The sequence below is a fragment of the Chlorocebus sabaeus genome, chromosome 22 (genome assembly GCF_047675955.1).
Source record: "Chlorocebus sabaeus isolate Y175 chromosome 22, mChlSab1.0.hap1, whole genome shotgun sequence".
Classification (NCBI taxonomy): domain Eukaryota; kingdom Metazoa; phylum Chordata; class Mammalia; order Primates; family Cercopithecidae; genus Chlorocebus; species Chlorocebus sabaeus.
The window spans coordinates 49,628,539-49,653,422 of NC_132925.1; the positions used below are offsets into that span (position 1 = coordinate 49,628,539).

At 44.2% G+C, this 24,884-nt stretch overlaps 2 protein-coding genes and 1 long non-coding RNA gene across 7 annotated transcripts in view; 1 reads left to right on the plus strand and 2 right to left on the minus strand.

The window, feature by feature from the left end:
* Positions 1 to 1,940, minus strand: part of NR2C2 (nuclear receptor subfamily 2 group C member 2) — a 102,059-nt gene extending 100,119 nt beyond the window's left edge. For 3 of the 5 annotated variants that reach the window (XM_038003503.2, XM_007985342.3, XM_073009825.1), the window contains exon 1: positions 1,840 to 1,932. The gene's annotated coding sequence lies outside the window, so the exon portion shown is untranslated. Of the gene's footprint in view, positions 1 to 1,839 lie in introns of all 5 variants that reach the window. The other 2 variants (XM_007985338.3, XM_007985340.3) reach the window with 2 other exon arrangements.
* On the plus strand, positions 1,187 to 7,251 carry LOC140709830 (uncharacterized). The gene is made up of 2 exons (XR_012090569.1): positions 1,187 to 1,733; positions 3,574 to 7,251. It is a non-coding gene; the product is annotated as an uncharacterized lncRNA (long non-coding RNA).
* A 9,163-nt stretch (positions 7,252 to 16,414) lies between these two features.
* FGD5 (FYVE, RhoGEF and PH domain containing 5) overlaps positions 16,415 to 24,884 on the minus strand; it is a 122,372-nt gene continuing 113,902 nt past the window's right edge. Inside the window, exons 19-21 of the mRNA XM_007985334.3 lie at positions 24,626 to 24,754; positions 18,183 to 18,340; positions 16,415 to 17,787 (exon numbers count right to left, since the gene is read on the minus strand). Of these exons, the coding sequence (XP_007983525.3) occupies positions 17,751 to 17,787; positions 18,183 to 18,340; positions 24,626 to 24,754 (324 nt within the window). The 3' untranslated portion in view covers positions 16,415 to 17,750. The remainder of the gene's footprint in view (positions 17,788 to 18,182; positions 18,341 to 24,625; positions 24,755 to 24,884) is intronic.

The window sequence follows — 24,884 nt, forward strand, 5'->3', positions numbered from 1 at the left end:
GACCAGTGTCTTAGTCATTTTTGTATTCCCAGCCTAGCACATAGTGCCTGGAGTATTCATAGCACTCAGGAAATACTGATGAATTGAAAATATATATAAGAGGCTGACGAAGGATTTGAATCTGGAAGTAAAGTGAGTTTCTGAGGCCCTCCTCCCAAGTCTTGCATTCATCAGCAAATCATATGAAGGCTGTATCTTTATCGACTTTCTTATTATTATATTGAAGATTTGTTTCTCACTACCGTTGCTATTATTTCACAGCCTTTGGCCTGGAGACAGAGTGGGATAATGGACAATTACTAGTTCCAACCAACTCTCCAGCCACAAGCAGCCAGTTCTCGTCACATCAAATGCTCTTCCTCCAGGGCCGTTACACGGGCTGTCCTGTCTGGAATGCCATTCCTTTCTTGGGTTCCTCTGTTCAAACATCACTTGCTCAGAGAGGCCACCCTGACCATTCCATCTAAATTAATGCCTCAGGTCTTCTTCAGCAGGTCATTTGGCTTCTTTTCTTTCACAGAACTTATGACTCTCTGGAATTATTTCTTTGTCTATTCACCTCCCAGCCCCCAACTCTAGTAAGGGCAGGGGTCTTGTACAGCTGGTTCTCCAAATGTACCCCCAGTGCCTAAAAAACTAAGTCAACATGTATTCAGTGAACGAATGAGAAGAGAGTCACCCACGAATTGTGCTCTCTCAAACCCTAAATACCCTTAAGCTTGCCTCCCTTGGTGGCTGTAATCCCATTTTTAACAATAACACCATTTCCAAGTGACTCTGAGGCTCGCAAAGTAGCGTTGACTCCATTTTCTGAGAACAGCCCCACAAACAATGCTCAGAAGGGAGGTACGGCCTGGCAAGAACGCCCAAGCTACCCATTTACAGTAGATAACATTGAACTTCATCAGGGGATGCGCCAAGGCCGCGCTGAAATAACGAGCAGGAGCCCTGAAAGGTGTCCTGGTTCCGAAAACCTCTTCCCATGAGAGCGCATCGTGGACTCGAAATGCTTCATCACCTTTATTACTATTGTTCTTCTGTACTCATTCTGGACGCGTTCCAGGCGGAGGGAAGCCGCCCACCTCCAGACCCAGGGCCGGCGGGCGCCGGCCTCTCCACCCGGCCGCGCCCCTCGCGCCCCGCCCCCGGCCCCGCCCCCGCCGACCCGGCCCCACTCCGCGCCCTGGCCTCTACTCCCGCCCCGCCAGGGCTCCCGCGCCCCACAAGGACCGCCCTCTTCCGCCTTAGCCAATCAGCAAAGATCAGGGGGGCGGTGCCACAGGCCCCGACCCTCCTATCCGGGCGCCAATTGGTCAACCCATCAGTCGCTCACGAGGTCGCGCCTCGCACCCGCCTTCCTCCTTTTCCTTTACCCTCCCCTTCAGAAAAAACGGCGGTTGGGCTGAGGCGGCCGCCAAAGGCGGACTAGAAGCGGAGGGGTGAAAAGCCCGGGAGAGAGGGAAGAAGGGACTGCAGGAGGGAGGAGGAGAATAAGGAGGAAGGGAGCCCGCCCAGCCGGAGCCATCTCCGTCGAGAACAAAATGGCGGCGCTGGCGGAGGGCCAACTGTGAGGCGGGGCCGCGGCCATTCCCCCTCCGCCCCCACCCTTGCGCCGGCCGGGCCGGTCAGGGGGAACCCGCTCGCTTCGCCCGGCCGCGGGCGGGGAGGGGAGGGGAGCGGCCCGGCCCACTATGCAAAGCGCCGGGCGCCGCCGCCGCCACCCCGTGGCAAAGGTAAAAGGGTCAGGTTCAGCCGCCGCCGCGGCGCCTCCATGTCCGCGCGCCAGGCCCGCCCCCTCCGCCGTCGGCCCGGGCCCGCCCGACCCTCTTTCAATTTTACCTCAGGATTTGGCGCCAAAGCGGCCTCGAAGCGGGTCCCGTGTCTGCGGCGGGCGGCCCCCGGCGCGGAGGGCAGGGCGAGGGGAGCCCGGGCTCCCGGCGTCGGCGGATGGCGGGAGCCCGGCGGCCGCGGGCTCGCGGAGCAGCGGGCGAGAGACGAGACGTCGAGGTGGGAGCGGGGTGGCGGGGACGGGCCCGGGGGCGCCGCCGGGGTCGCGGAGAAGGGGGGGTTTGTTATTGTTTTTGTCAGTGAAAGGTCAGAGTTCGTGACCCCGGTGCCGCCGCCGCCGCCGCCCGCGCGCTGGTAGGAGGAGGGCGAATGTTCTTCTTCCTCTTCCCAGCGCCAGCCTCGCCGCGGCGGCGGGGGGCGGGCGAGCACGCGATTGGCTGAGGCGCGCGCGCGCACCGGAACGCCGCGGCCGGCGCTCGGTCCATCCGGCCCGTGGGCTGCGGGGCCCCGGGCAGCGGTGACTGCGGCCGGGCGGGCGGATGTGTGGCTTAAATGGCGCAGGCGTCGGGGCCTAGAGGCTGAAGGGCTGGTCGTCCTAAAAACTCGTGGACGTCGCGCACGGTTACCCGGAAGCAGGCCCGCCCCTCCGGGGAACCGCGAGCTTCTCGCGGCTGGATGGGGACCGTCCTCGCAGTGGCGGCCTCCACCCTGGCCTCCCGCTTAGCCGAGGCTTCTGGAAGGCTCGCAAAGTGTCTGTTGATGGAAGAAGCCGGGCCCTGACTGGCGTGACGGATTCCCCCAGCCGCTCAGCAGAGCGTCTGTAGGTCGGAAGTGGGGATTATATTGGGTGGGTATTGAGCTCTTCGGCCCTTCCTCGGTACAGAGTTTTTAATTTAGCTTTTAAAGGTCTAAAGATGCGCCCGCTCTGGCCATCTCAGGTGAAGTGTTGAAACGTCCCAGAACCTATAATTTTTGGTTTCTTAGTAAATATACGGTCCAGATCTTGTGTAAGTCCATGCCCCTCCTCAAGATTTGGAAGTAGCGAATGGTAATAGGTAGGGATGTGTAAAGCAGCTTTTAGCAGCATCACTTATATTTATATGAAGAAAAAGGCCTGTTTTGATCTTAAACTTTTGGGCTGTAGGTTTTCCTTACATATTTCTCTCTTTTATGTTGTGGTCTTAACTTGCCTGGGAAGGTGCAGGGCTTAGTTATCCTAAATGCCTGGAAGTGTTTAGGCTACAGGCTGCCGATCTTGTACTAACTGATTTTTTTTCTTCAGTTTTCTTTCTTATTAAGAATAAATATTGACTCCAGAATGGATGTTTTTGTTTGTTTGTTTCACACAGTATTCGTTTGGTTTTTTATCAGGATGACTCCAACTTTTAGTATTTTTTTTTTCCATAGTCTTATAATATTTCTATTTGGTAAGAAATGTTTTAAACACACCTATTTCCCCTTCCTCCTTTTTCTCACCTTGAAAAATTGGGAAAATAACTGGGTTCGTTTTGTCATGGTGAAGGACGGATCTTGAAATTGGAAGGGGCCTTAAGAGAATGTGGTCAGATTTTTTTGTTGCGGAAAGCTTTTCCGATTTTAGGGGTGAAGTGGGTGAGAACTAGAAAGGTCAAGTGATGTGCCTGAGATGCAAAAGCAATTGCAGTTTTTGCATTGTTGAAATTTGCTGTTTGATATTGGAATACATTCTTAAATGTGGATCATTTTAATGCACATTTCTCACTTTATTTTTTTTGCTAATGACTTATTATTTGCTGTTTATTTTAGAATATGCTTTTTGTCTGACATCAAAAAATTGGAGCAGTTTATTTATTCGAGTTCAAAATGGGTCATAAAGCAGCGAAGACAAACATCAGTAACACATTTGGCCCAGGAACTGTTAACAAACATACAGTTCAGTGGTGACTTAAGAAGTTTTGCAAAGGAGAGAGCCTTGAAAATGAGGAACATGATGGCGAGCCATGGGAAGTTGACAACGACCAATTGAGAGCAATCATAGAACTACATGAAAAATCGCAGAAGAACTCAGCATTTACTCTTCCAGGGTCATTAGGGTTGTTTGGCATTTGAAGCAAATTGGAAAGGTTAAAAAGCTTGATAAATGGGTGCCTCATGAGCTGAGTGAAAATCAAAACTATTGTGTTGAAGTGTAGTCGTCTTTTATCCTGCGCAACAACAGCAGACCATTTCTCAATCGGATTGTGACATGCGATGAAAAGTGGATTTTATACGACAGCCAGTTCAGTGGTTGGACCAAGCAGCAGCTCCAAAGCAGTTCCCAAAGCCAAACTTGTACCAAAAAAAGGTCATGGTCACTGTTTGGTGGTCTGCTGCCAGTCTGATCCACTACAGTTTTCTGAATCCTGGCGAAACCATTACATCTGAGACGTATGCTCAGCAAATTGATAAGATGCACCGAAAACTGCAATGCCTGCAGCGGCATTGGTCAACAGAAAGGGCCCCATTCGACAACACCTGACTGCATGGCCCACAACCAACGCTTCAAAAGTTGAAGGAATTGAGCTACGAAGTTTTGCCTCATCCTTTATACTCACCTGACCTTTCGCCAACTGACTACCACTTCTTCTAGCATCTTGACAACTTTTTGCAGGGAAAACACTTCAGCAGGATGCAGAAAATGCTTTCCAAGAGTTTCTCAAATCTTGAGGCATGGATCTTTATGCTACAGGAATAAATAAACATTTCTCATTGGCAAAAGTGTGTTGACTGTAATGGTTCCTGTTTTCATTAATATGTTTGAGCCTAGTTACAATGATTTAAAATTCGCAGTCTGGAAATTGACTTTTGCACCAACCTAATATTTCGATGGTAAATCCTTGCAAGCATGGAAACTGCATTTGGCCCAGTGCTTTGTGGTTGTGTATTCTTCCTTTTTTTAATAGATGGCATTTGCTGAGCATGGTGGCTCACGCCTGTAATCCCAGCACTTTGGGAGGGTGAGGTGGATGGATCACCTGAGGTCAGGAGTTCAAGACCAGCCTGGCCAACATGATAAAACCCCATCTCTACTAAAAGTATTAAAAAAATTGCTACATGTGGTGGCAGGCATCTGTAATTCTAGCTACTTTCGGAGGCTGCAACAGGAGAATTATTTTGAACCCAGGAGGTGGATGTTGCAGTCAGCTGAGATCGCGCCATTGCACTCCAGCCTGGGTGACAAGTGAAATTCTGTCTCAAAAAAAAAAAGTTGGGGTCTCGCTGTGTTGACCAGGCTGGTCTCGAACTCCTGGCCTCAAATGATCCTCCCATCTTGGCCTCCCAAAGTGTTAGGATTGCAGGCGTGAGCCACTGCACCCTGCCTGGTTGTATACTTTTTTTTTTTTTTTTTTTTTTTTTTTTTTGAGACGGAGTCTCGCTCTGTCACCCAGGCTGGAGTGCAGTGGCCGGATCTCAGCTCACTGCAAGCTCTGCCTCCCAGGTTTACGCCATTCTCCTGCCTCAGCCTCCCGAGTAGCTGGGACTACAGGCGCCCGCCACCTCGCCCGGCTATTTTTTTGTATTTTTTAGTAGAGACGGGGTTTCACCATGTTGGCCAGGATGGTCTCGATCTCCTGACCTTGTGATCCGCCCGTCTCGGCCTCCCAAAGTGCTGGGATTACAGGCTTGAGCCACCGCGCCCGGCCTGTATACTCTTTCAAAAATTAAGTTTTTAATGTTAAATGCTGCTTCTAGATACATTGTAAAAATTCACCTATCAATGAGTTTTTTTATTAAAAACATTGCAATTATACTGGACTTTAAATACTAAGCAATAATTAAGGCTTCGATGTTGGTTTATAGTTTTCTCGTTTCTTTCATTTAATAGCTCTGTAAAATGAAGCAGTTACTTCCATTTTCCTGAGGTGCAGAAACTGTGGCCCAGATAAGTTGAGTGACCTGTACAGTGTTACAGGTCCAATAAGTGAGACTGGGGCTCTGATCTAGTCCCTTTGACATTAAAGTTTGTGCGGTAAACCAGCTATGTCAGTTTGCCACATTTGTAATAGTGTTCAATAAATTTTCACTTAAAGGTTTAATATTAAAATAGTAGCAAGAATTCATAATCTTAATTGGCTTTAACAGCTTTTTTTGCCCTGAAAACAGATGCATATGTACACATGCACACAGATTGCTTGCAATACCAGCACATAGGCCTTTGCACGTTGAAGTCAGCACTCCTGTAGTGCCTTTTTTTTGGGGGGGCTGGCTTTTTTGACTGCAAGTCTTTTTGGATAGAACTTTATAGTTAGAAAGTAGCTTTCTAACACTTGGATGGGTTTTATAGGCACAAAAAAAATCATATACTAGCTGTACTTTATTTTTTGAGTTCTTATTAATGAGCATCCACTTTTGCATTGACAGTGGTTTCAAGATTGCTTTATCAGCCTTTAAAGGATTCTTGGGCTAGGCGTGCACATCAGAACTGCAAGGTCCTCAGTGTTTCTGAAGCAGTAAGCTTTGGGTGTCTCGCATCAGCACTTTGACTGAGCTTCACAGATAATTCTGATGCATACTCCAGGCCTGAACCACTGATCGGTTTGAAACCTGCATAACAAAGCTGAAAAAGTTTTGTTGCACCTTTTGAAATACAGTTAACTCTTTTACCATGCCGGAGATTATTCATTCAGAGAGACAGGTCCTTGCTTTGGAGCGATGATACATATCTGGCAGTACCTAGCCCTTTTGTGTGTGCATTAGCTCAGCACCTGCCCACACTACAAGCCCCCATAGGATGTGCCTTGTCCTTCCCTGTCAGCCCTTAACACAATACGTGGTATAGAGTATGTAGTGGGCATTTGTTGAATGAATGCTTTTCCCAGTAGCAGTGTATTCATATAATATTAATAAAATTGTCCCCTGGTTTACAGATAAAAGTGAAAGCACTAAGTGCCCAGTGAGTGAGACCCAGGTATTCTTCCTCCACCCCTAGTGGTCCCCTGGGCAGGTCTTTATTTTTGTGACACTCACCAGTCTGTTCTGTAGTCAATCATTGATTTAACTTGTCTGTGAACTTGAGAGCAGGAACTGTTTCATAGTTTCATTAGCACAAAGTAAACATGTTTGCCATGCAAAGTTATTTTGCATCTGCATTTAAGTGATGTTGAGTCAATGAAAAGTTTTGATTAAGCAATAGTTGTAGATGTGGTAAGTTTTTCAAATTACTAATATCAAGCGGAGATTATTTTTACTTGTAAAGGTATTGCTTTTGTGATAGCATAAATAATGGTTTTCCTTTTTTGTAATGTAAATTAATTGCTGGAAACTTGTATTCCCATAGACTGGGGAAGCTTAATTGCCTTTATAAGTACTTAATGTACAACTTTTGTATCAAATTTTCTGTAATAATTTATGCTTTATTACTATATATGTACTAATAATTTTATCTGACTTCTGTTTATATCATTTGTACAATTACATGGTTGTGAAATAAACTTTTAAACCTCACGTACTTGCTGTTAGCCACCCATCCCCTAGCCCCTTTTTTTAACTGTGGAATCTGAGCCAGGTACGGTGGCTCACACCTGTAACCCCAGTGCCTTGGAAGACTGAGGCAGGTGGATTGCCTGAGTTTGAGACCAGCATGGGCAACATGGCGAAACACCGTCTCCACTAAAAAATACAAAAATTAGTTGGGGGTAGCCTGCCCCTGTAGTTTCAGCTACTCAGGAGGCTGAGATAGGAGGATTGCTTGAGGCTAGGGAGGTAGGGAGGTCAAGGCTGCAGTAAGCCATGGTTGTGCCACTGCACTCCAGCCTGGGTGACAGAGCAAGACCCTGTCTCAGGAAAAAAAAAAAAGTATGGAATCTGGACAGATAGACATAATCTCTGAACACCAGATTGCATATTCCTTACACTTAACACCTTATCCTGTTTAGTCTTATAATAACCTTATGAAGTAGATGGTATTATCCTGTTTTTACAGCTAAATAGACCGAGACCTAAACAGAGGATGACTCCTCCAAAGTTGCCTGGCTAGCAAGGGGTGGAACATTTATTAATAGCTCTTTCTGTTTGTTTCTTCTTTTCTGTCCTTGAGGGCTCTGAGAGGAAGAAAACTCTTCTACCTACCTCCATGCTCTGTCAAAGTCAAGCTCTAGCACAGCCTACCAGGCTATTTGCGGAGTCCTCAACTTCTATATAAATGGCCCTTCTTCCCAAGAGAACAGAGAACAGCTGTTTTCCCTCTGGTGGATTAATGGTATGAGAATGCAGCAACACCAATAATGTATTTCCTAGCCTCTTCCTGAACTGCTTTTCTGAGACTCACACCCCTTTAGTCTCTGGGGCTTCCTGGGCCTTGAAAAAGTGTTATTTCCAAGTTGTACTTGGCTCAAATATCTAGAGTAGTAGTTCTGTCCTTTGAGATAGGCATGAACCTCTTTGAGAATCGGATGGAAAGTTATATTCTCAGAAAAATGCACTGACCTTTGATCCCTGTTTTTAGAGTATGTGTTGTTCCAAGGGATGTTTTTTGTTTTTTAAATGTTACCTAACTAGGAACTGTCTGTGTCAATCTTAAGGATAAGAGGTGGAAGGGAGAGTTCTACTGGTGAGCATGTAGACTCTTGGCCATTTGTTTTCAGTTAAGTATCATAACCTTGGTCTTAGCCATGCATGTGTCACTGAGTCCCCAGCCTCTTCCAGCTCTTTTGTTCCCCTCCATCGCCCCTCCATCCCCCTACCAGAAAGAAAACTTATTTTCTGCTAGCGTGGGGCTAGGGAATCTTAGGATGTCATGATATCTCACAGATTCCTAACTGATTCTCCTGTCTTCAGTCCCACCCTGGCCTTCCAAGACACCTGTGCCTCCAGTTTGTGAGCCTCCAGGGGCAGAAGCCCTTTTGTGTCTTCACTGGCATCCTCATCTGAGGCACTTTGGTGATTATTTTCTCTGTGTCTGCATGTTATATCTTCCAAAAATGGGTTGACATTTTCTATACACTGTGTCTCCTCTGGAACTCTATCCTTTGGGTTATATCTTTTTATTCATTTGCTGGCTTTAGTGGATTTGAAGAGGCATCTAAGAAATGCATGTTTTCTAGTCTATTGCATAATTTATGCATAATCTATTGCATAATTAATCACACCCAAACTCAATGACCTAAAGACTCAACGGTCACTTTTTTTTTTTTTTAATGAAAATCTTTCTGGGCAAGGACTTCATGTCTAAAACACCAAAAGCAATGGCAAAAAAGCCAAAATTGACAAGTGGGATCTAATTAAAGAGCTTTTGCACAGCAAAAGAAACTACCATCAGAGTGAACAGGCAACCTACAGAATGGGAGAAAATTTTTGCAATCTACTCATCTGACAAAGGGCTAATATCCAGAATCTACAAAAAACTCAAACAAATTTACAAGAAAAAAACAACCCCATCAAAAAACGGGCAAAGGATATGAACAGACACTTCTCAAAAGAAGACATTTATGCAGCCAACACACACATGAAAAAATGCTCATCATCACTGGCCATCAGACAAATGCAAATCAAAACCACAATGAGATACCATCTTACACCAGTTAGAATGGCGATCATTAAAAAGTCAGGAAACAACAGGTGCTGGAGAGGATGTGGAGAAATAGGAACACTTTTACATTGTTGGCGGGACTGTAAACTAGTTCAACCATTGTGGATGACAGTGTGGTGGTTCCTCAAGGATCTAGAACTAGAAATACCATTTGACCCAGCCATCCCATTACTGGGTATATACCCAAAGGATTATAAATCATGCTGCTATAAAGACACATGCACACGTATGTTTATTGCGGCAGTAGTGACTATAGGGAACCAACCTAAATGTCCATCAATGATAGACTGGATTAAGAAAATGTGGCAAATATACACCATGGAATACTATGCAGCCATAAAAAAGGATGAGTTCATGTCCTTTGTAGGGACAGCGATGAAGCTAGAAACCATCATTCTCAGCAAACTGTCGCAAGGACAGAAAACGAAACACCACATGTTCTCACTCATAGGTGGGAATTGAACAATGAGAACACTTGGACACAGGGTGGGGAACATCACACACCGGGGCCTGTTGTGGGGTGGGGGGAGGGGGGAAGGATAGCATTAGGAGATATACCTAATGTAAATGAGGAGTTACTGGGTGCAGCACACCAACATGGCACATGTATACATGTGTAACAAACCTGCACATTGTGCACGTGTATCCTAGAACTTAAAGTATAATAAAAAAATAAATTCTTAAACCAAAAAATAAAAAAGTAAAAAAAAAAAAAAGAAAATCTTTCAGTTCTAAGGGAGTCAAGTTGTTCTCTCTTGGCATCTCTCATAGTCACATCGCTGGAGTCATCGGAAAGTCTCCCTTACACGTCTGGGATTAATACTTGCTGTCAGTGTGAACACTGACATGTGGCACAAAATAAGATTCAGGGTCACATTGAGTAGTACTATAGCTGCATTTTAAAAAGAGCTAATTTTATGCCTATAATAACTTTCATAACTATATATGTTGGAATAATCAAGTCTTATGCTTTAGGGCATAGCTAATTACTGTAGCCTTCAAGAAGTCATTTTTTTTTAATGTATGCTGCTCACAACAGGATAGCTCCAATACACATTCATGAGTTCTAGTGTGGCATTGTTAAGGGCTGGTAAGTACAGGCCACTGGATTTGAAGGGCCACAGACTTACTGAAGATGACAATTATTGAACATCCTGGTCTCCCACTTATATCTCTTACTTAGTTCTAAGGAGCATAGGGCTTATTGACTACACTTTATCACGAGATACATTTTTGGATACAGCTGTTGATGAACATTCCAAGATGAGATTTGAATATTGATGAGAACGAGGTCATTTAGGGCAGTTTACACTTGAGTGGGTAATCTTTATATATAAACAAGGGTAGTCATCACTGTTGAAAACATGCTTTAGGGCCACCTGGCATGAAACATTTTAAAGTTCTACAATAGAATCTGAAAGAACTCTCAGTTCTGGGCCGGGCGCGGTGGCTCACGCCTGTAATCCCAGCACTTTGGAAGGCCGAGACGGGCGGATCACGAGGTCAGGAGATCGAGACCATCCTGGCTAACACGGTGAAACCCCATCTCTACTAAAAATACAAAAAACTAGCCGGGTGCGGTGGCGGGCGCCTGTAGTCCCAGCAACACGGGAGGCTGAGGCAGGAGAATGGCGCTAACCTGGGAGGCAGAGCTTGCAGTGAGCCAAGACTACACCACTGCACTCCAGCCTGGGCGACAGAGCGAGACTCCGTCTAAAAAAAAAAAAAAAAAAAGAACTCTCAGTTCTTGAAGGATTTTTATAATGTATAATTTATAAATACAGATAAATGGGGTTTTCTTTTAATTGCTACAGTATCCATTTCCGAATCAGAAGAATTTGTGTAAACTTTACCATGCTTTTTTAATCTTTTTCCAAAACCTTGTTACAGTTTTGAAGCCAGCCAAAAAATAAAACTGGAAACATATTACATTTCCATCAATTTTGCAACCCATTTCCAGAGTTTGAAAAACATCGCTCCAAGCGGGAAAAAAAAAACCCAAAAAACTTGTTTTCAGCTTTCTTCATACAGATTTTATTTTGTGCAAGCCTCTCTTTTGCTCTTGTAGAAGTGCTGCCTCTCTACACTGGCTCTGTCACAACAGCAGCATGAAAGACAATCAAAATTAGAGAATGAGGCATGTCGTCATTCTGCTGTCAACACAGAATGTCCCTTCCAGTATGACAGCTTCAAATGATCTGTACAAGGAAGATCCCAAGTCCATGTAGAGAATTTGTTCTGCAGAATCTCTCATATCATCACTGAGATATTATGAGGGTGGTCATAGGGTCATCAAGCTTCTCCAGAGGAGTTTTGTGGAAGGGGATGTTTAACCAGCTGGGTGCCATGTTGGTGGTAGTCCTCTGTCTACCTCAGACTGGTTTTCCTCCTCAAATATTACTGTGGGCGTGTATTTCTCCTGTAATGTTTGGCATAGTGTCATAGTCTAAAAGACTTCTTGTAATCTTGTCTGATGGTACCAGTGCCAGTTCTCATGCCTTATAACATTTTCAGATACTCTTGGGTCTCACTTTCTTCAGCTAAGGATCTGAATATTCACTGCAGATAACACCTGTAAACTGCCACTTCTACCACAGACTCAGTCTGGTGACAAACTGAGATCACTGCCAATATCTGAACTAAGTTTTTATTCGTTATTCACGGTGGCTGAGCTACCACCTCCTCTATCCTTCCTCCTACCTCCCTCCATCCTGCCTGTGCACAGAATCTCCTGAGGTGCTTGTAGAAACTGAAGATGCCTGGGCCCCACCCCAGACTACCTACCCACAGGGAACCCCAGGAGGTGAGGTGTGGGCCACAGGAGGAGCCTTGAGGAAGTCCCCTCTGGCTCTCGTAGAGGAGCAGCCAGAGAGCCAGAGGGGACTTCCTCAAGGCTTCTCCTGTGGCAGGGAGGAGCAGTCTTGGTAGAGTGGGGCACTACCAAGGATGGGACAGCTTTGGTAGAGTGGCCTCATTCTGTATGTTGCAAATTTGTGATCTCTCACCCCAGACACACTGCTCTGACTTCACATGACCCACAGGCTCTGGAGTGTGCACTGCTTGCATTGCCTTATGTTTCTGCAAATAGTCCTCCTCCCCTGGAGGTGCATCCCCCAGGACACAGAGGTGTTCTGTGAACATGCACACACTCTTTTTCTTGGAACTGGTGCAGCAAGGGTATGATGGCTGCCTTCCCAATACAAGACTTGGCAATTCACATAGAACACATGTTAACCATAACCTTCAGACTTGTCATATATGATACAGATTTAATGATTTTTGCTTGGATAATGAAATGCAAAATTGAGTTTGTCTTAGTGTCCTATTTATTCTGACTTCGGAGGAAAAGGTCCTACTGATTGATCCTCTGCAGCCAGAGATTTCTGCCAAATTTAGGAAATAATTCACATTGCAGGTGTCAGAGAATTGCTCCCAGTATCAGCTTATACATGTTCGAAAGAGACATTATAGTGAAGCAGTTACAAAGGTGGACTTTCCCAATTTTGTGTGTGATCCTGGACCGGTGACTTCATGTTTCTAATCCCATTTCCTTATGTGCAAAATAGGGGTAATAACTCAACTTACCTCAGCAGGTCCCTGGGAGAATTAAATGAAATAACAGGGTTAAAGTGCTAAACATTTCTTTGTTGCTAATAATCATACAAGGTCTGCTATGAGCCTAAGAGGTCAGTACTGTTTTGCTACTGATTTAACAATTGTGTTTGATTAGGAGCCTAAAAGATCAATGATGATCAAATCAGCTTTCCCTGTGACACTTACCTTAATACTTAGCAAACATATATAATAGATGCCTAAATAATTGCCCTATAAATATTGTTACAGATCATACCCAAAATACAGGAAAAAGCATAGCCCTTGCATGCTGTTAATCCAAACTATAGTCTTTCTGGAAGATTTGGTGCAGAGAGTGGACACTGGTGAATCCCCAGCAGCTGCACCCACAGCTGACTGTTCAGTGCCAATCATGGTGGTCCCTCTTACAGAGATTAGGCTCAGGAGTTGGCAGGTGTAAGTGTGAACCTGGAGAATAGGAAAGGCCTGTGGGTGCTTCTAAGAAAAATCTAGCTACAAGAAGCCAAGCTGTCCCTCCTTGGTGGCTGTGAACAGGGAGTTTTATAGTGTAGCCCCAACCATCAGTGGCAGTCAGCAATAAACTGCTTGGGAACCAACCCTGGAATCAAGCTGACACTGCATGGCAAGTCAGAATAACCAAATCCTCCTGCTTTTGGATTTCCTTTTAACTGATTTCCAAATTGTGTAAACCAGATTGAGATTGGTTTCCATTTACTTGCTGCTGAAAATAGACTTCTTAGTGTATATATATCTGTCCTCTCCACTGACCATTAATGTGTGGAGGCACAGAAGCTTCCATGATCACAGAAACCACAAAACAGGCTGGGGGATGTGGCTCATGCCTGTAATCCCTGTATTTTGGGAGACCGAGGCAGGTAGATTGCTTGAGCCTAGAAGTTCAAGACCAGCCTGGACAACATAGTGAGACCCAATCTCTACAAAAAAATAGCTGGGCGTGGTGGCACATGCCTGTGGGCACAGCTACTTTGGAAGGCTGAGGCGGGAGGATCGCTTGAGCCTGGGAGGTCGAGGCTACAGTGAGCCATGACTGCACCACTGCACTCCAGCCTGGGTAACAGAGTGAGACCCCATCTCAAAAAAAAAAAAAAAAGAAAAAGAAAAAAAGAAAGAAAAACCAAGAAACACAGGCTGAATCAACAGAAGAATATTCCAGCACGTTGTTGACTGTCTTGCATCAGAAAGAAACTCAGGTTCCAAGCCTGGTCCTACCACCTTAGCCCAGGTGGCCTCAGTCCCCATCTAGGGCTTGCTTCTGTGTTCAGTGTATACTGCTGCTGAAAACAGAGCAAACGAAAGGCTGGACTAGAGGAAAAAAGGACTCTGCCACCCTTCAGTTGCTGCAGCAGGGTTGCTGGGGTCCTCAGCACTGGCCTGCATGGTGCATGCCCAAAGATCAGAGCAAGCATCAGCCCGTCAGGCCACACATTTTCCCAGAACCAGGCTGCATACAAGGGAGAGTAAGTCTATTAGCTAGTCAGCCTGCTCAGAAAAACTTAAAGCATATTTCTGATATGTAAAGGAATTATTATTATTAGAGACCGGGACTTGCTCTGTTGCTCAGGCTGGAGAACAGTGGCGTCAACCTCCTAGGCTCAAGTGATCCTGCCTCAGCCTCCCAAGTAGCTGGGACTACAGACGTGCATCACCACACCTGGCTACTTTTTGTATTTTTAGTAGAGACAGAGTTTCGCCATGTTGCCCAAGCTGGTCTTGAACCCTTGGGCACAAGCAATCCGCCTGCCTTGGCCTCCCAAAGTGTTGGGATTACAGGCGTGAGCCACTGTGCTCAGCCAAAAGAATTATTAGGACCCAGGAACACACACTACTGTGTATGTTTCTGGTGTGCTTTGTATTAGGAATAAGGAACAAAATTCTTCCTACTTACTAAGACCAATCCAGACTGAAGAAACACATTCAATCTGCAGGGAAAGTGTGAAGCCAGTATTCATGTGAAATAGGTGCTGCTTGTTTTCAGTAAAACTTTTGAGTTTTATTATAAACCTTTATTGATTCTGAGAAGCAGGAAGAGGCCAACCCTGCAAAGGTCTGTGCTTTCCTGAGGTAATTAAAATGAAAGAGAAGATTAGATTCCATGACCAGTTTAACCTTACTGTGTTAGGGTTTCTCTTCCTTGCCATTTTCTTTTCTTTTCTTTTCTTTTTTTGAGACATGATCTCACTGGGTCACCAGGGTAGAGTGCAGTGTCATGATTATAACTCACTGTAGTCGTGACCTCCTGGGCTCAAGCAATCCTCCTGTCTCAGCCTCCTAAGTAGCTAGGACTATAGGCATGAGCCACTATGCCTGGCTGATTTTTAATCTAGAGATGGGGTCTCACTATATTGCCCAGGCTGGTCTAGAACTCCCAGGCTCAAACAGTCCTCCTGCCTCAGCCTTCCAAAGTGCTGGGATTACAGGCATGAGCCACCACACCTGGCCTCAATTTTCATGGATAAGGAAAAAGGTCTTCTGTGTATTGTCTTCATTTTGTACAGTTAAAGAGCAGGGCCCACTTTAACAAACTTTAATAAACTTTAATAAACCAGTGGGGAAGGGCATGGTGTTATTATACAAAGTAAAAGTAAAGTTATGGGCTCTGCTCTTTTCAGACCGCTTTCACAAACATTCCATTTGTGCCTTTTCCCCTGAACCTGTGGGAGAAGCTAGAATGATCTCCATGTAATAGAAGACACCAAAGCTCAGAGCAACTTGAGTGGCTTGTCTGTGCTGCTTCTTCCTGATAAACATGGCCTTTGCTGGGGTGCACAGTGAAGGGGCTGCTCTGTGCCCAGGGAGCAGAGGAGCAGAGCAGGTATTACGGGGGACTTCGAGCAGCATCTCCGTGGTGTCATGGCTGGTTATTTCCCCAGCATCTGGATCTAGTGGGAAGGAGCACCCTCTGACCAGGTGGGGTGGCTTCATCCCCAGTAGAAAAGGTAGTAGAAATTAGACTGAAATGAGTACACAAAGAACCACAAGAAGGACACGTAATACAAGGTCCAGATAAAAGGTGATCCCTTGCCCAGTCACACATGAGCCCCTGCCAGTTTCCTTTTACAAAACCCATCCAGTGTGTTTTTCATCTATAACCCAGACATTTTTATTAGGGTAACTATTCACTGAGAAATAAAAGCCCTATTACCTCTTTACAGGACATCCAAAATAGGATAATATAAAGTAAAAGAGGCCTTCTGATGACTTTCAGACCCGTAATTCTATCTGGAACTCAGAAACTGACCATGGGCGGCAACATAAGCAGACCGGGGAAACTACCCCTGCCTGGTACTGAAGTTCTGCTCTGCTCAACAGCCCTAGAAAGCCCATTTCAGTGTCTGATGATGAAAATGATTCAGTTGGAACTAAGCCCTCAAAAATTAACAAAAACACTGTCTAATCACTTAGTTTGAATCATTAGTTATATGTTTAATGCAAACATTTTTAAACAACTGCAAACTGGAAAAAAGATTTCCCCTGAAAATATTTAATGCAAGTAAGTCCTGGAGATGGTGCTTTTTATAAAAAGTTTGTCAGCAAATGCCCTTTTTTGTAGGGGACAGGGCAGCAACAGAATGGGGACAGGATATCAGACAATTGATTTTTATTGCAGTAAGAGTAACAAGGAATCCCACCCCTCACATGCTCTTTGCTTTACGTAAAAACCTGTCCAGCAGAATGAGCAACAGTCACCCTCAGGAGGCAATTTAGCCCCAAGTGCCCATAGAACAGCCTCAGGCCACGACTTCTGTGCTCCCTCGCTATGTCCAGAGCTATCTGCCAAGACCAGGAATTCACCTTTGGAGTCTAACTTGTTTTCTCTTTTTTTCACCTCTCAAAAAATAAAAAGCCTTCAGTAATACAGCCCAAGGATTGCCATGTGTCTAAAAGAAGGATAGATTCCCATAAACAATGTTGTCAGCTTGAGTGAGGTAAACACAGGAAGGCACACAATAAATTAAAGCAGACCCTGACTCTTCAGAGGCTCTGCGGTGACCTCTGGGGGCCAGATCTGCCAGTGGCTGCGTTTCCAGCACTGACATAGTGTTGAGGACTGCTCTGGGGAGGCGGGACCCCTCCTTTTATAAGTTATGTTAGTATACAGGTCGCAAGGTCAACTGGAGGAGAAAATCCTTCCCCTCCTATCTGGTGGGGCGCAGCCCCTCTAAAGTGATGTGTGCTTGCACACCAGCAAGCCACAGCCAGGTCTGCACAAATCAATTTTATGTACACCCTCATTAGAAAACTGGTGGCACATTAGTCCACAGGATTCCATCTGTTATTGACTTAAGTAAATCACTTAGAAAACACAAAATTGGAGGTTGCAGCTCCGTAAAATAATAAAGTGCTTTCGATGAGAGTAGCTGTTACTGATAGCTTCTCATTTCACCTGAGGCACCACAATCCATTTTTGAAAGGTGATAAGATTTATCACGAGTAAAAACTGTAAGAGCTTCTTTCTACTAAAAAACCTGCATTTCTAAATGTACTTTTCTATTGGTTTCCACATCTTCATCTTACTAAATTTTAACTCACTGTGGGTAAGGAAATAGTTTATTACCGGGTGGCGGGTGGGGGTGGCGGTGGAAAACACAGAAAAGGAGAGGTCCATAAATATCCCTTAAGGGCTCCACTCATGAAGATGTTGGCAAGGGAAGGAGAGTGGTGGGGAGGTTATAGCAAAAAAGGTCAGGCCTCATTGCTGAATCCAGGTGTGTGTCCGGATGAGTTGAGCCACAGCTTAGCTTCTAAAAGCATTCACATATTGACCTAAGAATTTGTTACAAGTCCACATGCTTGATAACTGCTATAACACACTCGCATCTTCCATGACCTCGATCCACCTATAAAACAGAACAGAGAGGACATTTGGTTTTGTGGCTCTGCCTATGACTCTGCTCACAGAACCTAGAAATGACTGGACTAGATTCCTCTTAGTTTGAAGTCAAGGACCATGTCGTATTCATATTTGTTTCTCAAACATGTTTTCCATATTTAGCAAAAGGCCTGGAACACAGTGCAAAAGTTTACTGAATCAATGCATGCTTGATTCATGAATGAATCATGACAGTCTAAACATGATTGTGACAAAGAACAGGTAGTTCTGCAGTCCTGCTATGGCCCAAGGGACCTAATGGGATAGGATGAATGGAGCAGAACAGAAGCCAAAGCCCCAAGAAACGACTTGTTTCCTTCTGAGAGAACAAAAAGGTATAAGACTAATTAGTTATTTTGGTACCTCTGAGCTGAATTGGTATCTTCTGCTTTGAAGCTATAAAATAGGGTTTTCTTGTGGTAAAGGTGAAAAATAGGTCCTATTTCACTGCTGCTGCCCTCTTCCTTTTCTGGAGCAATGGTGAAACCTAGCAGAGGCATACTCTCCATGGCCACTTTGTCCTGCAGAGGACAGAAGGAAAAACTGACATTAAACACCACACTCTGCATAGTCATTTGCTGTTATCTCCAATCTGAGATGCATGAAGAGTGCCTCTGTGTGGGATGTGCTTTGGCACCTGTGGGCTCACCACACACAAACTGTTGACCCTCACTTCCCTCCAGGGCCAGCCCTGAGGAAGGAAAGAAACTCAACACTTGCTGGGCGCGGTGGCTCATGCCTGTAATCCCAGCACTTTGGGAGGCCGAGGTGGGTGGATCACCTGAGGTCAGGAGTTCGAGACCAGCCTGGCCAACACGGTGAAATCCCATCTCTACTTAAAAATACAAAAATTAGCTGGGTGTGGTGGCAGGTGCCTGTAATCCCAGCTACTTGGGAGGCTGAGGCAGAAGAATGGCTTGAACCCGGGAGGCAGAGGTTGCAGTGAGCCGAGATCGCACCATTGCACCCCAGCCTGGGGGGTAGAGTGAGACTGTCTCCAAAAAAAAAAAAAAGAAACTCAACATACTGTGACAGTTTATCAGGGACCAGGCAGTTACATTTCATTATCTTTAATCTTCACAACAATCATAGAATGTGTCACTCCTATTCTAAGAAGAAACCAAGGCTCATAAAAGGTTAACTGCCCAAGATCACACAGCCATTAAAGAGCAGATCCAGAATTTGCACTCATGACTACCTTCTAACCCCATATTTTTTCCATGGATTTATCAGTCAGTGACCCAGTTTTGCAGTTACTTCTGATCACATATTCTGTACTCAGTCCTCCAAAACCTCATTTACAGTATTTTGATATGGAGCACTTACATTGTGCTATAAAGTTGCTAACAATTTGATGAGATGTACCCAAAGAACACAGATGGCTCTTACACATATAGTGCTCAGTGGAATAAGATTTTTATATATAGGTAAAGACATTTTTATACACACTTATGTAAAAACATACATGTTCATAAACAATACAGACTTTGTAAAAACACATAAAGAGATATAATTAAGCATATTAGAATGGTGGTGGGAGGAAGAAGAAGGGGACTACAGTTTGTGTATAGAAGAGAATCAAGCTGGGCACAGTGGCATGTACCTGTAGGCCCAGCTACACTCAAGTCCAAGGCAGGAGGACTGCTTGAGGTCAAGAATTTGAGTCCAGCCTGGACAACACAGCAAGACCTCATCCCTACAACCCCAGAAAACTAAGAAAAAAAATATTTTTTTAAAATAAAGGGAATCCTCAAAGATTGCTAGATCAGAAAAAGTCTATGACAAAATTCAATATCCATTCATGGTAAAAACAAAAACAAAAAAGCACAAACCTCTTAGCAAACTAGAGTAGAAGGAAACTTCATTAACTAACAAAAGGCATCTATAAAATACCTACAGCTAACATCATACTTAATAGTGAAACACCAAATGCTTTTCCCTTAAAATTGGAAACAAGGCAAGAGTGGTGTTCACTCTCATCAATTCAATTCAACATTGTACTGGAGGCCCTAACTATTATATTAAGGAAAGAAAAAGACAGACATATAGATGAGAAAAGAAGTAGAACTATTCGTGCTTGCAAAAAAACACAAAACTACTAGAACTAAAAATCAATTTAGAAAGGTCACAAGACAATCAGTTTTTATGTGTATATAGTAGCAGCAAACAACTAGAAAATAAACTCCTTTCAAAATGGCATCAAAAAAAAAAGAAAATATTTAAAGATGTCTACACTAAAAACTACAAAACATTAAAAGATAATTCAAGGCTTAAATAAATGAAAATTTATGTACCATGTTCATGGACTGAAAGATTCAATATTACAATGCCAGCTCTCCCCAAATTGGTCTATAGATTCCATAATCACTATCATAGAAATTGATAAGTTTATATGAAAACGCAAAAGACCTAGAATGCCCAAAACATTTTGTTTGTTTGTTTGTTTTGTTTTTGAGACAGAGCCTGGGAAAAAAAAGTCTGGAGTGCAGTGATGTGATCTCAGCTCACTGCAACCTCTGCTTGCTGTGTTCAAGCGATTCTCACACCTCAGCTTCACAAGTAGCTGAAATTACAGGTATGCACCACCACACCTCCCTAATTTTTTCTATTTTTAGTAGAGACGGGGTTTCATTGTGTTGGCCAGGCTGGTCTTGAACTCTTGGCCTCAAGTGATCTGCCTGCCTTGGTCTCCCCCAAGTACTGGGAGTACAGGTGTAGGCACCTTTCCAGCCTCGAAACAGCCTTTAAAAAGAACCTGACTTCAAGTTATAGTATTTGAGACAGTTTGGTACTGGCATAACGATTGGTAAATGTATGAATGGAACACAATGGAATGTCCAGAAATGGACCTCTATTTATTCAATCATTTGAGATTTAACAAAGACACTGAAGCAATCCAATAGGGAGAGGCAAGTCTTTTTAACAAATGGTGCTGGAACAACTGGATATCCATAATGAAAAAAAGGACCCTCAACTCCCATGTCATACCATAAACAAAAATTAATTTGAGATAGACCTAGAAGTAAAAGCTAAAACATTAATGCTTTCAGAAAATAATAGAGGAAAATAACTTTGTAGCTTGTAATAGACAAAAATGCCTTAGCACATAGAAAGCAACAGTCATAAAAGGAAACACTGACAAACAGACTTCCTCAAAGTTATAAACTGCTGTTCATCAAAAGATTCATTCATTCATTCATTCATTCATTAGAAAATGAACAAGCAAGTCACGGACAGGGAGAGAATATTTGTAAAACATTTATCTGACAAAAGCCTGGTATACAGGATACAGAAAGAACTCCTATAACTCAATAACAGGCACAACCTACTTTAAAAAAATGAACAAGAGATCTGAATAGACAGTTCTCAAATGGAAATGAGTGGCCAATAAGCACATGAAAGCAATCGTGTGCTTAATATCATTAATTACTAGGGAAATCTAAATTAAAACCACATTGACTTACCTCAACACTCCCCACCAGACGGGCTAAAATTTTAAAGCCTGACAATACCAAGTGTTAGCAATGATGTGGAGCAACCAGAACTCAAATTCACACACTTTGTTGGGGGAGTGTAAAATGGCACACCACTTTGGAAAAAGGTCTTGCAATTCCTTATAAACCAAATATATGCCTGCCTTATGATCCATCAATTCCAATCCTAGGTAATGATCCAAGTGAAATAAAAATTTATGTTCCTGCAAATACTGGTATGAAAATGTTTAAAGCGGCTTTATTCACAATCACCAAAGCCTAGAAGCAATCCAAATGTTCTTTGACTGGTGAACAGCTAAACAAAACTGGTATAGTCACAAAATGGAAGACTACTCAGCCATAAAAAGAAGTGAACTACTGCTATATGCAACAACATAAATGAATCTCAAAAACATCATAGTGAATAGAAGTCACACATGATTCCATCTGTTTGAGGATCAAGAGGCAAAACTAATCTATGGCAGAAAAAAAATTGGAACAGGGTGTTGCTTCTGGGGACGGGATGATAGTGGCAATTTGTAGGTGTGTGCATTAATCAAAACTCACTAAATAGTATATTTGAGATTTGTGTACTTCACTATATATAAATTAGACCTCAAAAGGAAAAAAAAAAAGTACAAAAACATTGAATTCTTAGGGGAAAGTATATTTTGAAAAACATCAAAAAGTAAAAGGTATAGAAGGATGAATAAAGAGGTACTTGATAAAAGAAAAGTAGAAAATGTTAATTGTACAATCCAGTTAATGGTCATACGATAGTTCACTGTACAATTCTTTTTTTTTTTTTTTTTTTTTTTTTTAAGACAGTCTTGCTCTGTCGCCCAGGCTGGAGTGCAGTGGTGTGATCTTGGCTCACTGCAACCTCCACCTCCTGGGTTCAAAACGATTCTCCTGCCTCAGCCTCCTGAGTAGTTGAGACTACAGGTGTGTGCCACCACCATGCCCGGCTAATTTTTGTATTTTTAGTAGAGACGAGATTTCGCCATGTAGGCCAGGCTGGTTTTAAGCTCCTGACCTCAAGTCATCCTCCTGCCTCAGCCTCTCAAAGTGCTGGGATTACAGGCATGAGCCACCATGCCCTGCCAGTTCACTGTAAAATTCTTTCAACATTCCTTTATGTTTGAAAATTTTTATAAACAATAAATATAATAAAGAAATAATAAAATGTTGGAAAAAATAGGCTGGGCACAGTGGCTCACACCTGTAATCTCAACACTTTGGGAGGTCAACATGGGAGGATCACTTGAGGCCAATAGTTCGAGAACAGCCTGGGCAATATAGTGAGACTGCCTCTACAAAAAATAAAAAAATTGGCTGGGCGTGGTGGCTCACGCCTGTAATCCCAGCACTTTGGAAGCCATGGTGGGTGGATCATGAGGTCAAGAGATCGAGACCATCCTGGCCAACATGGTGAAACCCCATCTCTACTAAAAATACAAAAATTAGCCAGGCATGGTGGTAGGCGCCTGTAGTCCCAGCTACTGGGGAGGTTGCGGCAGGAGAATCACTTGAACCTGGGAGGCAGAGGCTGCAGTGAGCCGAGATTGTGCCACTGCACTCCAGCCTGGCAACAGAGCAAGTCTCCATTTCAAAAAAAAAAAATTCAAATTCAAATTAAAAAAAAATTAGCTGGGCATGGTGTCACACACTTGTGGTCCCAGCTTCTTGGGAGGCTGAGTTGGGAGGATGGCTTGAGCCCAGGAGTTAAAAGCTGCAGTGAACAGTGATCACACCACTGCACTCCAGCCTTGGGCAACAGAGCAAGACCCTGTCTTGAAACAACAGAAAATGTTGGAAAAAATAAAGATTCCAATGTATTTTTGATAGCCGCTTTCTTCCAGGACTGTTACTAAACAGCAAGTTGGATCAGCTTTGCGCCACCTCAGGGCGCATGACAGCGGTGCATGGTGGTGTAGACAGTGCAAGCCAGCTATCTACTTCATCAGAACCTTTTTTTCTTTGATGGGATTTGAAAGCTATGTCCCATTGCTAGAACAGGTTTATTGAAAAATTATGTAAATTCCTCTTTCTAGAAGAAACTGCTTTGGAGTCATACTTAAGTCCATAATTCATTCATTTTAATTTTCGTTGAGATAGGGTTTTACTATGTTGCTCCGGCTGGTCTCAAACTCTTGGCCTCAAGAGATCCTCAGCCTCCCAAAGTCCTGGGATTACAGGCTTGAATCACTGTGCCAGGCCCCTAAATCTACCTTTTAAAATAAGCTTATGTTGTCACTTACATGACAACTGTTCAGTTTGTTTTGGAAAGATAAAAATCCCCACAGTGTGGAAGGCCCCACCTGTGGACACAGGCAAAGGTCCCTCAGGGTGGGGTGTGGCTCACAGGGTGCCCAAGCCACTCAGGCCTATGGCAGATCCCCTGTCTGCCTGCTTTGCTTAGAGTAAACAGATGTGGGGCCTTGCTAAGTGTTTAAGTATGGCTCCAAAGGAATTTCTTCTAGAAAGTCATCCTCTGTGATCCCTGGGGACGGGCACACTGCAACCTTCCAGAGGGAAGCTTCATGCCACAAAGAAGGAAGTGCCTTTTGCACATTTGCTAGCATCTGTGGCCGGGGGAGAAGGGCCAGCCCTATCTGACATGCACATCCCAGTGGGGCAAAGCAGCCACCCTCTGCAGCTCATCAGAATACATTTAACTCCCATTTTCAAAGCTGAAACTATGCCTGACCACCTAGAAGCCACCAGCTGGTGGAGCGTGGAGATAGAAATGTTTCACATTATCCAACAGGTTCAGCCTGGGTCAGGGCCAGATAGCACCCTGCTACACAACCACAGCCACACATCTGTCTACTCTGGAAGTAAACTTGATTTCCAAGGTTCTCTCGCCTAAAGTAAGATATTCTATAAAATACAGATTTCAGTTTTCTTTAGAAGAGTTACCAGAGTTACCCTCTAAAAGAAATGGATGGACAAAAAGGGAGTAGCTTCCTCCACACTGCTGAATTTTGCCCCAAGCAATCTAAGCAGACAGTACGAAGGCATTTTCTTTTGTGGCATGGCTGGCTTGTCTCGTCTTTGTCCTAGATGCTGGGCCTGTGACATTTAAACACTTTGTGGCACAGGTTAGCATGTCTGTACCTTTTTATTTCCACAAAGAAACTGCAAATTCCTTAGATTTTGAAGTGGTGAGTGGTTGTGTAGCCACAGCAACATTGAGCACATGGCATTGCTCACTAAAGACTTGACTGCCACGAGAACTGGCTCAGCAGCCAGGACTCACACAGCCTTGCAGGTGTGCAGGCCCCAGGGGTCATTTCACAGGAGAGGGGAAAGAGTGCAGATCACTACTACCTCACTGGCCATGTAGGTGTAGAGAACTTTGCCTTTGATGACAAACCAGAGCTTCTTCCAGTGCCGCTTGCCCCTCTTACACCGGCTGAGATAGCCACTGATGGCAGAGCCCTCTCCAGAGGCAGCCACCTGGCAGGAGGAAAGCAGAGCAGTCAGGCCACCCCAGTGGTCGGGCACAGTTCAAACAGCACAATTCAAAATGACACTGCAAACCATTTGGCTGACTACTTGTACTGCTTTGACATTGGATAAGGTCTCA